The sequence below is a fragment of the Eretmochelys imbricata genome, chromosome 7, assembly GCF_965152235.1.
Source record: "Eretmochelys imbricata isolate rEreImb1 chromosome 7, rEreImb1.hap1, whole genome shotgun sequence".
Taxonomy (NCBI): Eukaryota; Metazoa; Chordata; order Testudines; family Cheloniidae; genus Eretmochelys; species Eretmochelys imbricata.
Genome location: NC_135578.1, coordinates 73,700,821 through 73,715,311, shown reverse-complemented (window position 1 = coordinate 73,715,311; position 14,491 = coordinate 73,700,821). Strand labels below are relative to the sequence as shown.

General features: G+C 39.2%; 1 protein-coding gene across 1 annotated transcript in view; it reads right to left on the bottom strand.

Moving 5' to 3' along the window:
* GRID1 (glutamate ionotropic receptor delta type subunit 1) overlaps window positions 1-14,491 on the bottom strand; it is an 836,720-nt gene that overhangs the window by 494,782 nt on the left and 327,447 nt on the right. Inside the window, exon 3 of the mRNA XM_077821976.1 lies at window positions 153-437. Within this exon, the coding sequence (XP_077678102.1) occupies window positions 153-437 (285 nt within the window). The remainder of the gene's footprint in view (window positions 1-152; window positions 438-14,491) is intronic.

Here is a 14,491-nt window from a genome sequence, read left to right as displayed (position 1 = left end):
CACAGATCTATATTGGTACATTCAAAACATTTTCCTCATAACCTGCAATAAGCTCAAACAACTGTTTCCCAAAACTGTATGTTTGCACCACCTTTTCCAGCTAAACACAAGAGAGACTCCATGGTGTGTCTCAAATGATGCACTGCACTCACCGTAATCACTGTCATAAAATACTATGAATTTTTGCCATCGAAGTTCGGTGACGAGTTTCAGCATAACGTCATTGAGGCGGACAGGCGGTCTGGCTGCTAGTGTGTATTCTTCCTCCTCAAGACTAGGATTTAGGTGGCAAGCAGTGCGCGGGGAACCTCCCGAGTTGCGCTGTACAAAGAGGTGTGGAATGTGCATGGCATCTGTCAGGGACTGCAGGGCATTGGCTGAGGCACAACCAGTGGATGTCACTAAGGCTAAGATTCCCAGGGTCATCAGGTCACAGGCTGAGGAAAACAAAGGAGAAAACAGGGTTAGAGCAACTTCAAACTCCTTTGGTCTAGCTAAGCACTACAGACAACGAGGCAGATACAATTTCTGCCCTGAAGAGTCAGACATGCTCTGATTAGTTATACTACAGTTATGCCACATTGCTCCAACTGAGAGCAAAACCCCATTGAGCTAGGTACTGTACATATACAGTCAGAAGCAGTTCCTGCACCAAAGAGCTCACAATCTAGGGTGACCAGACATCCCAATATTACCGGGACAGTCCAGATATTAGGGGCTTTGTCTTATATACGCAACTATACCTGCCCCCGCCCCCCAAAAAAGTGTCCCGATTTTTCATACTTGAGATCCGGTCACCCTATTACAATCTAAGTTGGGAAAACAGACCAAGGGGTTGGGGTGGGGGGAAGATGGGGGAAGAAACAATGTCTCCATTTTTTAGATGTGAAATGGAGGCAAAGATTAAATAACTTGCCTCAGGTCATACAGGAAGTCTGTGACTGAGACAGGAAGTGAACTCAGAACTGCTGAGTCCCAGTCCAGTGCCTTAGCCACAAAACCATCCTTCATCTGATGTGTATTGCAGAGATCAAAATGTTGGGGCCCTAAAGAGAGATTTCAGTCTCAAGCATTTGGTTTATACAAAGTTCTGAAGGATTTTTAAACTTACAAAAAAACCTGCATCTTTTTAACCAAGAAAACTCTCAAAGTATGTTTTAGAATGAAGGGAAAAGCATGAATGACGAAGCATTTAACAACACTGTAAAGTTGTCTTTAAAAAATCTGGGAGAGCAGCTGCAATTTAAAAGCAAATCTGAAACCATCTGCTACTGAAAACTGAGTGTCACACAAATTCTAAATACATACAGTGTTAGCTGTAAAACCTAGCCCTGGGATCTCCAATTTAGCAAGCTATTATTTTGTTTAAAAGTGCAACTGACACATCTGTTATATTTTTCCATACACAAAGAACAACCATGTACTTTCAGTCTAAGTTACTTTTATTTTAGATTATGGGAAAGAACAAGAAAGGATCACAGTAAAGTTTCCATGAGAGAGCACAGTGTCGCTGTAACCTACCAGTCTGCATGTTATGCAATCCCACCCCCACCCAGTGTCCAGTTTACAGAAGAATCTGTTATACCTCCCACACACACCCCAGCTAAAGCATCAGGGCTATAAAGAGCCATGCTTTCAGCTCTGAAGGTCCCTAATACAGTCCGCAGCACCTGTCTCAGGTAATTATATAGCCCCCATTACTGTAGTATCTGAGCAACACACACTCTTTAATGCATTTATCCTCACAACAGTCCTTTGAGGCAAGGAAGTACCATTCTTCACATTTGATGGCTAGGGAACTGAGGCATGGAATAAGTGATTTGTCCCATAAGAAGCCTGTGGCAGAGCAAGGAACTGAGCCACATCTCATATCCTTGCTTAGTGCCCTAATCATTGCACCATCACCTTCCTCTATTAGATAGTGCCGGTCACGTAAATAGGGAGTCATCCGGGATCTAAAGTGCTGATGAGCTTCCTTTGTCCACAGGAAATTTGTAACCTATTGGTCAATGAATGGTGTGTCCACACTGCACCTGATCCACAGAGGAAATGTGGTAATTACAGCTATCAGCTCTTGAGTCTGAGCTGTAGACCCATGCTTTTAGATCCGGAGGCCCCTCATTCAATGCCCGTTCTGCAGAAAGGAGGCCCCTACTAATGGAGAGGTGCAGTACAAATAGTACAACACTCAAACAACTGCATACACCACAGCTACTAATATTCATTATTCAAACAGGGGGAAAGTAGCCACAAAAATCAGATATGGATTTTGAACAAGAAGTTCTAGAGTTTAAATCCAGAATAGAGTCCATTATAAAGACACTCTCCTCCTCTCCCTCATATCCTCCCATGCCCGTCCCCCTCCCAAAAAAAGTTCTGCATTTTGAAGCCCACACATACTCAGTATGTTTCCAGTATATTTTCTGCTCTGATCATACAACAAAAACAGGCCTCTTGTGCTATTTCTGTGTGACCACTTTAGTCTTGGATGGAACCAGAAAGTGTGAAGAGTTGGAAAGTGAAGGAAAAGAAATTAGGGATCCATTGAAAAAAACTCCAAACGTGCCAGATCCATCCAATTGGCCTCCCTCAGTTCTCAGAAGCAGAGAATCTATACAGGTCACTGGTAATTACATACCATACATTTTTTAACACAACCAGTTAACTATTCTACAGAAGGTCTTTTTAAAAAAGCACGGAAAACACAGTGATTTCACTTTGACATCGGACGTACATACTTCACTGTATGTGGAATGCTCAGCAAGTAAACTAATCAAACAGTGAAAAGGTGAAGTGCTTTTAAAACCATTTCCTTGATGGTCCTTACAATAAATGTGTCATCTGCATTATCTAAATTTACTCTGTGTTACTTATATAAAATTGTTGTTCCGCCGCGCCCCCCCGCCCCCCCCGGGGAGATGACCTGATTCAGCAGCAGAGAAGCATTGCATTGCCAAACAGGAGACCTAGAGTTGGTAACAGATTTGATTTCCCAGGCCAGTTGCCAGACAAAGCAGAACATGTCACATAGGTAATTTACTTAGTCATAGTACGGGAGGGAATGGGGAAGAAAGAAGTAGGGATAGAGGAAAGAGAATAGCCCAGCTGAGACACTCCTGGAGGGATCACCAACCAGTGAGCTTTGCCGTCATCTAAGGTGAGAACAACATGCCTGGATCTACAATTCTACTTGTAAAAGTAGCCAGAGGAAAAGCAAAACCTTTTCCTAACAGTGTGCATTGTGGGAGACACCATGGCTCAGAGATAGGTAATGAGTTATAGAAGCAATCAACTGTGGAAAATTTGACCTATGTCAGAAGCAATAAGAAATTCTTACCATTTCACTGTTGCTTGGTGATCTAAGTGAAATGAGAAGGCTTCCTCAGTATAGCTCAGACTCAGACTTTAAGGTCAGAATAGCTGCTAATAATGGGCAAATATCCATGTAACAAAAGATAACCTCATACAGTAGTTGGCATTAACTGCTAACTGCTCCCTTGTTGGCAGCTAAGAGTACAGTGATTCAGTGGATTGTTGAAACAGGGCCCTCTGATCTCTCAGGATACCCTGAGCACATGGATTATGCCAAGTGTGTGGTTGGGGAATTTTGACCTGCTGCTGTACCGTACATGTTGACTGGCTAAGTAGAAGAATTCAGTATACAGGGCTGTTAATCTAGTAGCTTTCACAAGCTCTAAAACATCTGTAATTTCATTATATTCCACATTTAGAGTCCGAAATAGTATAATCAGAGAGAACAATACAAAAATGGGGGAGAACTCTAAACAATGTGATTTCACACTGTATTAGTCACGTCCTTCTTACTACAAAGTTTGTGTAACATGTGAAACAAAAAGAAAAGGAGTACTTGTGGCACCTTAGAGACTAACAAATTTATTTGAGCATAAGCTTTCGTACTCCTTTTCTTTTTGCGAATACAGACTAACAAGGATGCTACTCTGAAACATGAAACAAAGCAGTTGATTTTTTTAAATAGAAAGCCTCTACTGTATAAATTACAATATGGTAGAGTCCAAAGAGTTCAACCAACTTTGCAACGCTAACAATTCTGTTAGGATTTAGCACATTAAGAACAAATGCATTGCCATCCATCTGTATGCATCAGTGAATAACTCTGAAGGTATAACATAGAATCCAATCCAGTTTTATTTAATATCTCTCTCATTCATGAGGCATCTTTAAAAGTGGTTTAAAGCAAAGTAATGACCAAGAATAAGAAAAAACCTGAAAGCAATTTTAGGGACATTTGTCAGGATCCCCCTCTCCCTTTTGCTTCCAGCTGTTGCTGTGGTATGAGAAGAGATTTGTTAATTTTCTATTCTATTTTTTTCTGATATTGGCAGGGAGTGCTATCTAATGGTTAGAACACGACTGGGACTCATGGATCCTTGTTTGCACAGAATTCAGTTGCTCCCTCAGTATATGACCTTGAGTAAATCACAAACTCTCTGTACCTCACCCATATATAAAATACTAAAAATGCTTTGCACATGATTGGTGCTTTTCATTTGAAGATGTCAACGTGCTTTACAAAGGGTGATAGTTTGCTTGTCTGTAAAATGGAAAACAAGATGATGTGATTTTAAGGGAATTGTTCAAGATCACACAATGACTCACTAGTACTGGGGAGAAGAGAATCCAGGACTCCTAACCCTCGTTCCTCTTCTCTAACCATTAGACTCCAGTACCTCTCACTGCTTCATCTAAGACTGTTACAATAGCAGCTGCCTACCTCACAGGGATATTGTGACATTTCATCAAGTAATGCTTTTAAAGTCTTGAGATCCACAGCTGAAAGACAGAATAATTTAAATGACCTGCCCTCAGGGTTTCACTGATTAACAAACAGTAAGATGTATTAGTCTAACTGTATTGCCTTCATCGCTGATGGTCCCTGTTTTACAGAAGATCTCACATCCCACGAACTACTGGGCAGGACTCCTGCAGTTTATTAGCTGATGGCAACATGAACCCACTATTGCCATCATTTCTAAAGGACAATAATGTATAAAATAGATCTAGTGAAATTTTTATTGCCTCTGATCACAGATCTGTCATCCTCCTACTTAATGTTAATGAAGCTTTCAAAACTATAGTCTTCATATGCCTTGAGCAAGAAGCTTCTCCCACAATCTCTTTTGAATTCTGCTTTCATAAGCTCTCCTTTTTACTTCTGAAGGAGGATTTTCATCTTTCTAACACCTCCTCCATTACTGAGTACTCAAGGCTCCTTGGCCATGTTCTCCATCCATCTTCTCTAAGACATTTCATTTCTAGCTTCTACCTTGGATACCATCACTTTCTGTCGCCTCTAACACTTCTTAATCTGTCTATTTTGACTGTTTGGTCCTGGCTACAGTATACCACAACTTTTCACTACTCCATTGACCTACGTCTCCAACTCCACTCCATTCAGACTATACGTTAGCTTGGAAGTCCAGATATTTTGCAATCATTCTCTATCTTACACATACATTTTCCTACCACATTTCCCTGTCAGTGGATATGCTGAGGCTCATGATTATTTATGGAATATGGTAAGAATAATTCTTTATCTTGACCCGAACATCTATTTACTATTAATTTAATCACTACTGCTATTCCTTCCTGAATTGCCATCTTATTTCTAAAGACAAGTACAATCTGTAAAGTTTGAATTTGGAACTAATTTTCCACAAAGCTCAGGGAAGTTTGGATTCTGGAGTTTGGTTCAGGCCCATCTCTAACTAAATCCTTAACTCTCTAAACTTCAGGGAGTTTATGTACTAGAGGCAGACTAATATATTGCTCCAGAAAACAGAGGCATAACTCCAACTTTCAGTCTCTCTTCTACTGGTTTCCCATTCATTCCACAATATGACTGAAAAATTGCTCTCATGCTGCCACAATTATCAATAAACTAGCTCCCACTACATTGCCAGCCTGAACAATATATCCAAGTACTATAATTCACTCTGCCTCTCCAATTTTGACCTCCTCTCTACTCCTCTGCTCTGTTCTTAAGTAGTTGGATCTCACTTCTATTTATGTTGCCAAATCTATCCTGGACTCCTTCCCTGATTCCTTCTGAGATACTGAATCACCTTAACCTTTTTAAGGTTAAACCTTTCCTTTTCACTTGAATTTGTGCGTATCTTTCCCTTTACTGCTATCTGCAATATGGCTTATGAGAGAGACGCTATAGAAATAATTGCATTTTATAATATTCGTCTACTCGAATGTTGAGAACTCGCTGCCACGTTGCTAAGGAAGTTCTTTCAAATCTGGCAAGTGTGCATGCCTCCACTAGACTTCATATACCCAATACTTCTAGCGCAACACTCTGCAAAGAAATGATTAACAAAGTTGCATTTAAAGTGTTTGGAATAAGGCTTCAAATCTAGCAGCCCATTGAGATCAGCCTGTGGAGGGGTGGGAGTTCAGACTTGCTTTGGTGCAATTGTTTCAGTTACTCAGGCTAAAGAATTATCATAGAATATCAGGGTTGGAAGGGATCTCAGGAGGTCATCTAGTCCAACCCCCTGCTCAAAGCAGGACCAATCCCCAATTTTTGCCCCAGATCCCTAAATGGCCCCCTCAGGAATTGAACTCACAATCCTGGGTTTAGCAGGTCAATGCTCAAACCACTGAGCTATCCTTCCCCCCCATGAAGCTTATCTGCATAAACCAGAAGGGCTACGAAATTCTGGGTTTGTTTATTAAATGAAAGCCCATATTCCAAAGAATACAGTGAAATCGGGGGGGGGGGATCTATATAGATTGAATCCCTTGAATTCATTGACTACACTTGATCTTAGCTCCGAGGAGCCATTATCCATGCCTGCAGATTTATACAGTCCAAGGTCGATAGCTAGCTAATAGCCTACTAACTTACCTAATAACCATGGCATATGCAACAGGCTGAGTTATATGTTCAACAGCATCGTACAAAAACACTTGGATATTTGAATCTGGTTTTACTAAGAAAGAGAATGAATACAGAGGAAAATAGAGCTATTTAATTCACTTTTTGTAAAGTGACAGGAACTTTTATTTTCAACTGGAGAAAACACTTGAAATTGGAACGTGCATATACTTGACTTGATTCAGCGTAAATCAAAGAATGTCACTGAAGTCAATGGAATTATACTGGTGTTAAACGGATATATGTGAATTTGGAATTGCGCCTACTGGTCAGCAAAAGGCAACTCTGACATTCAACAGCCAGCCACAATGTATCAAAGCATCAAGCACTGCAAGTCTTGGCTGAAGACTTGAATATGCAAACTTCTGAAGCAAAGGTGTAATTTACACTGTATTCGTATTACCAACTGAGCCAGACAGAACTAATTCCAACCAGCACTAATATTTACACTTTTTCAAACCATGAAAGGCAGGCTTATAAACTTAAAACTTACAAAAGAAATTTTAACTTTGAAATCAGCTGTTCTGCTACTAATGTATCATCAGCCATTCAAAACTAGAACTGTGTAAACAGATAGTTTGGGTTCATTAGCAATTCTGGGGAAAAAATTGCTTCAGATCACCCAAAATTAATTTTTTTAAAAAAGTTTGGCAAATCAAAAAGTTGAAATTAATGTAAAGTCAAACAAGATATTGGCTGATCCAAAACAGAATGCTTTCTTTTGATTTTGTGCTCCCTTTATGCTGTTCATGTCCTTTAATTAAAATAAAAAGTCTTTTCAAGTTGGAATATCTGAATGTTTCATTTTGAAAATGTCAAAACAAACATGCTGAGTTTTTTTAATTCTTAAGTTTTGTTTTCAGCTGAAACAATTAGGTGAAATTGACATGAATTCATGAAATGTTTGTCATCAAATCCATTTTTCACTTAAAATAAAGGGCTCAGTGGAAAAATTTTGCCCAGCTCTATTCAAATTCTCAGTCTAATCAGATATGGTTTTGAACACGTTTGTATGATGGAAAGTTTTCTTTGGAGGAGTAATTAAGAGCAGTAAAGAACTAAATGATCAGTACGCATCATGTTGATTGTATATATAACATTGTTTGATTTACACTGAACCTAGTCAAGTATATGCACAAATTATCAGAACGCTGAATGCTTAATATCTTCCAAGAGACACATCCTTGGAGATATTCATATTTCTTTTTGCCAATGACGTCAATGTTTAAGAAACGCGTGCAGGACTGCTTGATTGTAATGTTAGAAAGGGATAAATATGGAGAGTAATGTAACATGAAAAAAATAATATGCCACCAAGCAACAGATCAAAACAAAGTATGATGGTGTAATTCTTTGCGTAGTGCTAAACTGAAGGAAACAAACTGAAACAGTGGGTATCTAATATAGACTACTAGATCTAAAGGAGAGCAAAAATTAAACATTCTTTCACTACTACTTAGTGTTAGAATGGTATTACAGGACACCATACTCATAGGGAATTTAAAACCACACCGACACCTTTTGAATAAGAAATACATCCTCATACACATGGTCAAGCAATTTCCTTAATTACAGTATCCATTAGACAACATAATGATGCATAAAGTAGGGAATCCACCCAGAGAAGATACCCGGTCTCTATGTCTTACCAACAAAGGCACACTTCGTATGAGAGAAGGCAAATTACCTGAATTTGCCTTAATAAGGGATGGGTTCCCAGAAACCAGCAACATAAGGCAAAAGGACTTCAGGTCAACCAAACTTTAGAAATTAAGACATCTCGTCACTAAGGCATAATGGGTGGCACTATTAAAATCTAAAACTAAAAAGTGGGTAGGGCATCTCCAAGAGGGTTCACTCACACTGGGGCACCTCCTCATCGCTGTATCTGGGTGATCAGCTCTCATCTAGTCAAACATCCCATTTTAGGGTATCAAAGTCCCTCCAGCCCAGCTGTCTGGTTGGTGTCTCCAACAACCCTATGCTCCATCCCATTGACACCTGCTACTCTGGGTTCCAGCCCATGGATCCTACAACCAGAAACTAAAGTCTGCGCAACCTCAAACCTCACTGCTCCCTACTCCACCTCTAACAGACTCTGTTCTCCACCCTTCTGGATAAATTCTTCTCTCAGGGCCAAGATCCCAGAGATTCTCTTTCTCCCTGGGTTTCCTCCTTTTCCCTCTCTAAGTCCAGAAAATGACTACCAGCTTCCATTCTGCAGCCCCTTTCTGCTACCAACTTCCTGGCTTTATATCTTAGCCATCTTCTCTCCCAGTGGATCTTTATCAGGCATTAGTCATTTTCAAATCAAGCCAGACTCTCCCCCTGCTGCAGCCCACAAAATTAGGTGGCCCTGTTTGTACCACCTTAACTTTTTCAGGGCTGGTGTGGAATGAGCACCCCATCACAGCATCTTAAAAAAAGGTACAGTCTACAATTCCTCTGAGAAAAGCAATTACAGTGTGGTTAAAAGAAAATCCTCTTATATCTGGATTGAGAAAAGTGGGAAGCAACCAAAGAATTCATTCAAAACAGTTAATTAAGTCTTGCAGGAAAAAGATAAATGTAGCAAAAACAAAATAAATTAATTCTTAACAAAAGGGGTCAAAGGGGAAAAGGACACCTTTTATAAATATATTAAAGGAGCTAAAAGAGGCCCATTAAAAGTAAGGAAGGGGATTAAATTAATGATGGTTCAAAAATGGCTAGAAACTGAATTGCTTTTAAAATCCAACTTTAAGAAACAGTTTAGACTATTAGGAAGTGAAAACCTTGTGAAAACAGATATTAACATGTTAGTAAGGGAATACTTGGAAAAATGTAAAGACATACAAATCAGAGGGTATTGATAATATGCATCCAGGAGAAATAGATTAATTAGTTCATTAACACTATATTATTGACAATTATTTCTGAAATGCCAGAATACTAAGAAGGTATCAGAGCACTGGATAAAATACCGTGCACTTCCATAGCACCATCATGGGGAAAGCTTGAACTCTTAAACATAATTACTAGAGCTGGTCAAGAATTTTTTTATCAGAATGATTTTGACAGAAAATGCAGTTTCTACAAAATTGAAATTTTCCAGTGTGAAAATACTGGTTTTGCTGAATTGTTTTAATTTTCCATTAAGAAAATTAATATGAAATATTTCATTGATTCAGTTTTATTCAGATCAAACATCTCATTTCAGATCAGTTAACAAAAAAATAAACTACACTTTCCTACAGTGCATTGCCTTGTACGCATTGTAGTTCTGGATCCCATTCTTTCCTATGGACTGGGCTCTCTGGGAGGACTGCATCTCCCACAGAATCATAGGACTGGAAGGGACCTTGACTCCCCTGTACCCAAGGCAGGACTAAGTATTATCTAGAGCATCCCTGACAGGTGTTTATCTAACCGGCTCTTAAAAATCCCCAATGATGGAGATACCACAACCTCCCCAGGCAATTTATTCCAGTGCTTAACTACCCTACAGTTAGGAAGTTTTTCCTAATGTCCAACCTGAACCGCCCTTGCTCCATGCTCCAATTTAAGCCCATTGCTTCTTCTGTTATCCTCAGAGGTTAACAAGAACAATTTTTCCATCTCCTCCTTGTAACATCCTTTTACGTACTTGAAAACTGTTATGTTCTCCCTCAGTCTTCCCTTCTACAGACTAAACAAATCCCATTTTTTAAAATATTTCCTCACAGCTCATGTTTTCTAGACCTTTAATCATTTTTGTTGTTCTTCTCTGGACTTTCTCCAGTTTGTCAAGATCTTTCCTGAAATGTGGCTCCCAGAACTGGACACAAACTGAGGCCTAATCAGTGCAGAGTAGAGCCGAAGAACTACTTGTGTCTTGCTACAACAGTCCTGCCAATACATCCCAGAATAATTTTTGGGTTGGGGTTTTTTTTTGTTTTTTTGCAACAGTGTTACACTGTTGATTCATATTTACCTTGTAACCCATTATGGCCCCCTGCTCTCTTTCTGCAGTACTCCTTCCTAGGCAGTCAATTTCCATTTTGTGTGTGTGCAAATGATTGTTCCTTCCTAAGTGGAGTACTTTGCATTTGTCTTTATTGAATTTCATCCTATTTACTTCAGACCATTTCTCCAGTTTGTCCAGATCATTTTGAATTTTAATCCATCCTATGCTCTAAAGTACTTGCAACCCCTCCCAGCTTGGTGTCATCTGCAATCTTTAGAAGTGTACTCTCTATGCCATTATCTAAACCACTGATGAAGATATTGAACAGGACTGGACCCAGAACTGATCCCTTCAGAATCCCACCTGATATGCCCTTCCAGATTGACTGTGAACCACTGATAACCGGTTATGCACCCACCTTATAGTAGCTCCATCTAGGCAGTATTTCCCTAGTTTGTTTATGAGAAGGTCATGCGAGACAGTATCAGAAGCCTTACTAAAGTCAAGATATACCACATCTACCACTTCCCCGCTATCCACAAGACTTGTTACCCTGTCAAAGAAAGTGATTAGGTTGTTTTGACATGATTTGTTCTTGACAAATCCATGCTGACTGTTACTTATCACCTTATCTTCTTCTAGGTTGGGTACTGAAGTTAAGCTGACTGGTCCGCAATTCTCCAGGTTATCCTTATTGCCCTTTTTATAGATGAGCACTGTATTTGTCCATTTCCAGTCCTCTGGAATCTCTCCATTCCTTCCATGACTTTTTCAAGACAATCATTAATGGCTCAGATATCTCCTCAGTCAGCTCCTTGAGTGTTCTAGGATGTATTTCATCAGGCCCTGGTGACTTGAAGACATCTAATTTGTTTAAGTAATTTTAACTTGTTCTTTCCCTATTTTAGCCTCTGATCCTACCATACTTTCACTGGCATTCATTAAGTTAGATGCCCAACTGTTACTAAACTTTTTTGGGAAAACCAACAAAAGTCATTTAGCACGTCTATCATTTCCACATTTTCTGTTGTCGTCTTTCCCCCTCATTGAGTAATGGGCCTACCCTGTCCTTGGTCTTCCTTTTGCTTCTCATGTATTTGTAGAATATTTTCTTGTGATCCTTTGTCTCCAGCTAATTTTATCTCATTTTGTGCCTTGGCCTTTCTAATTTTAACACTACATACTTATGTTTTTGTTTATATTAATCCTTCATAATTTGACCTAGTTTCCACTTTTTGTAGGACTCTTTTCTGAGTTTCAGATCATTGAACATCTCCTGGTTAAGCCAAGGTGGTCTCTTGCCAGACTTCCTGTCTTTCCTATACAGTGTGATAGTTTGCTCTTGTGCCCTTAATAATGTCTCTGAAAAATGTCCAACTCTCTTGAACAGTTTTTCCACTTTGGCTTGGGCAGCACATAATTGACTTCTTCTGCATAGTACATAATGAGAGAAAATGACCCTGGGTACATTATAGGAGATGTAGTCCAGCCAGGCAGCCTGGCCCATAAGAGAGAATGGGGTCCAGAACTACAACTCCCAGAAGACAATAGGGAAACACAGTTTAATGTTGACATGTAGTTCAATGACCCCTAATTAAACATTTTTATTTCAAGAAAAGACTTATACAACAATCCTATTAATGTTCTTATTAAAAAAACCTCTATAAAACAAAATATTTCTCTACAGGAAATATAATTCCTACTTATCACTGGATTAGTTTATTGTTGCTGTCATAAATATAAAGGGAAGGGTAAACACCTTTAAAATCCCTCCTGGCCAGAGGAAAAACCCTTTCACCTGTAAAGGGTTAAGAAGCTAGGATAACCTCGCTGGCATCTGACCAAAATGACCAATGAGGACACAAGATACTTTCAAAAGCTGGGGGGAGGGAGAAACAAAGCCTCTCTCTCTGTCTGTGTGATGCTTCTGCAGGGGACAGAACAGGAATGGAGTCTTAGAACTTAGTAAGTATTCTAGCTAGATATGCATTAGATTCTGATTTCTTTAAATGGCTGAGAAAATAAGCTGTGCTGAATGGAATGTAGATTCCTGTTTTTGTGTATTTTTGTAACTTAAGGTTTTGCCTAGAGGGATTCTCTATGTTTTGAATCTGATTACCCTGTAAGGTATTTACCATCCTGATTTTACAGAGGTGATTCTTTTCACTTTTTCTTCTATTAAAATTCTTCTTTTAAGAATCTGAATGCTTTTTCATTGTTCTTAAGATCCAAGGGTTTAGGTCTGTGTTCACCTACGCAAATTGGTGAGGATTTTTATCAAACCTTCCCCAGGAAAGGGGGTGTAAGGTTTGGGAGGATTTTTGGGGGGAAAGATGTTTCCAAACTGGCTCTTTCCCAATTATATACCTGTTAGACATTTTGTGGTGGCAGCGATAAAGTCCAAGGGCAAAAGGTAATATAGTTTGTACCTTGGGGAAGTTTTAACCTAAGCTGGTAAAAGTAAGCTTAGGAGGTTTTCACGGTTGTCCCCACATCTGTACCCTAGAGTTCAGAGTGGGGAAGGAACCTTGACAGCTGCCATGAAGAAATTTGTTCAGATATTTGCTGACCACCTAAGCACTACATGTCAAGTTTCATACAACATGGTCTTCTTTTGAACATTTCCTCTCAACCTCAGGCATAAGTCTTCAGCTTTTACCCAAGATTCATCTCAGTCCTAAATTTGCTTTATTACCTGAGAAAGGCCATTCATAATGAAGTGATACCATTATCATGCATTACCATGCCATTGCAAACTATGGGTTTAATGGCCCATATTCATTCTTCTTTCTTTGGATACTTAGCAATATAACTATTTTCTTTTATTTGTATCTCCTTTATGTACATTTATGTACAGTTTCTCCCTCTATTCCTTTTTAAATACCAGAAAAAGGTTGTTTCAATTCTGAAAACAGCACAGGTGTCAATAAAAACTAAAAACAACAACAGATTACATACTTTGGCACGAGTGATAAAAAGATTGTGTGAGAGACCAGGTGTTATTTTTATTGTTGTATCATATTATATAGTCAGTCAAGGAAGCAGTAGCATGTCACCCTATGATCCATCCTTTTTTCAGCTGAAACAAGCTTTATTCCAAGACCAGAAAACAAATTGTACAAGTATTTCGTTTCAGTTTGGGGGTTTTTTTTGCAAATACTTATCTAACCAACCCAACCTCAGATCCACAACAGCGTTTAAATCCAAGGGGTATTTTTTTACATTCCTCTTAAAATTTTAAATGATCAAGTCATTCTTGATGCTTTTTGGGCCAAACTTTTGACATTTTTCAGTTCCATGTTGCTGGGCAAGATTGTTTATTTCAGGAACAAAAGAAAAATCTAGCACATCCTTGCTGCAGTTCCCAGTTGCCATAGTATTGCCCCCACTCACTATTGTTCAGTAACAAAGCTTGTAATGCCAGGTCTTCTACTAGAGAGGAAGTGAAAAACATGAATCTGTTTCCTGTGCATAGTAATGCATTGTAAGAAGGGCCCATAGAGAACATCTGAGTGAACAGTCCAGCATTCAAGAGACTAAAGCAACAGCCCACCGAATATTGAGTCACTTGCAATCAGAAAAAAATAATCAGACACAGAAATCCCAGAAATGTACATAAGCCAGCAGCACAAGTGCTTTTC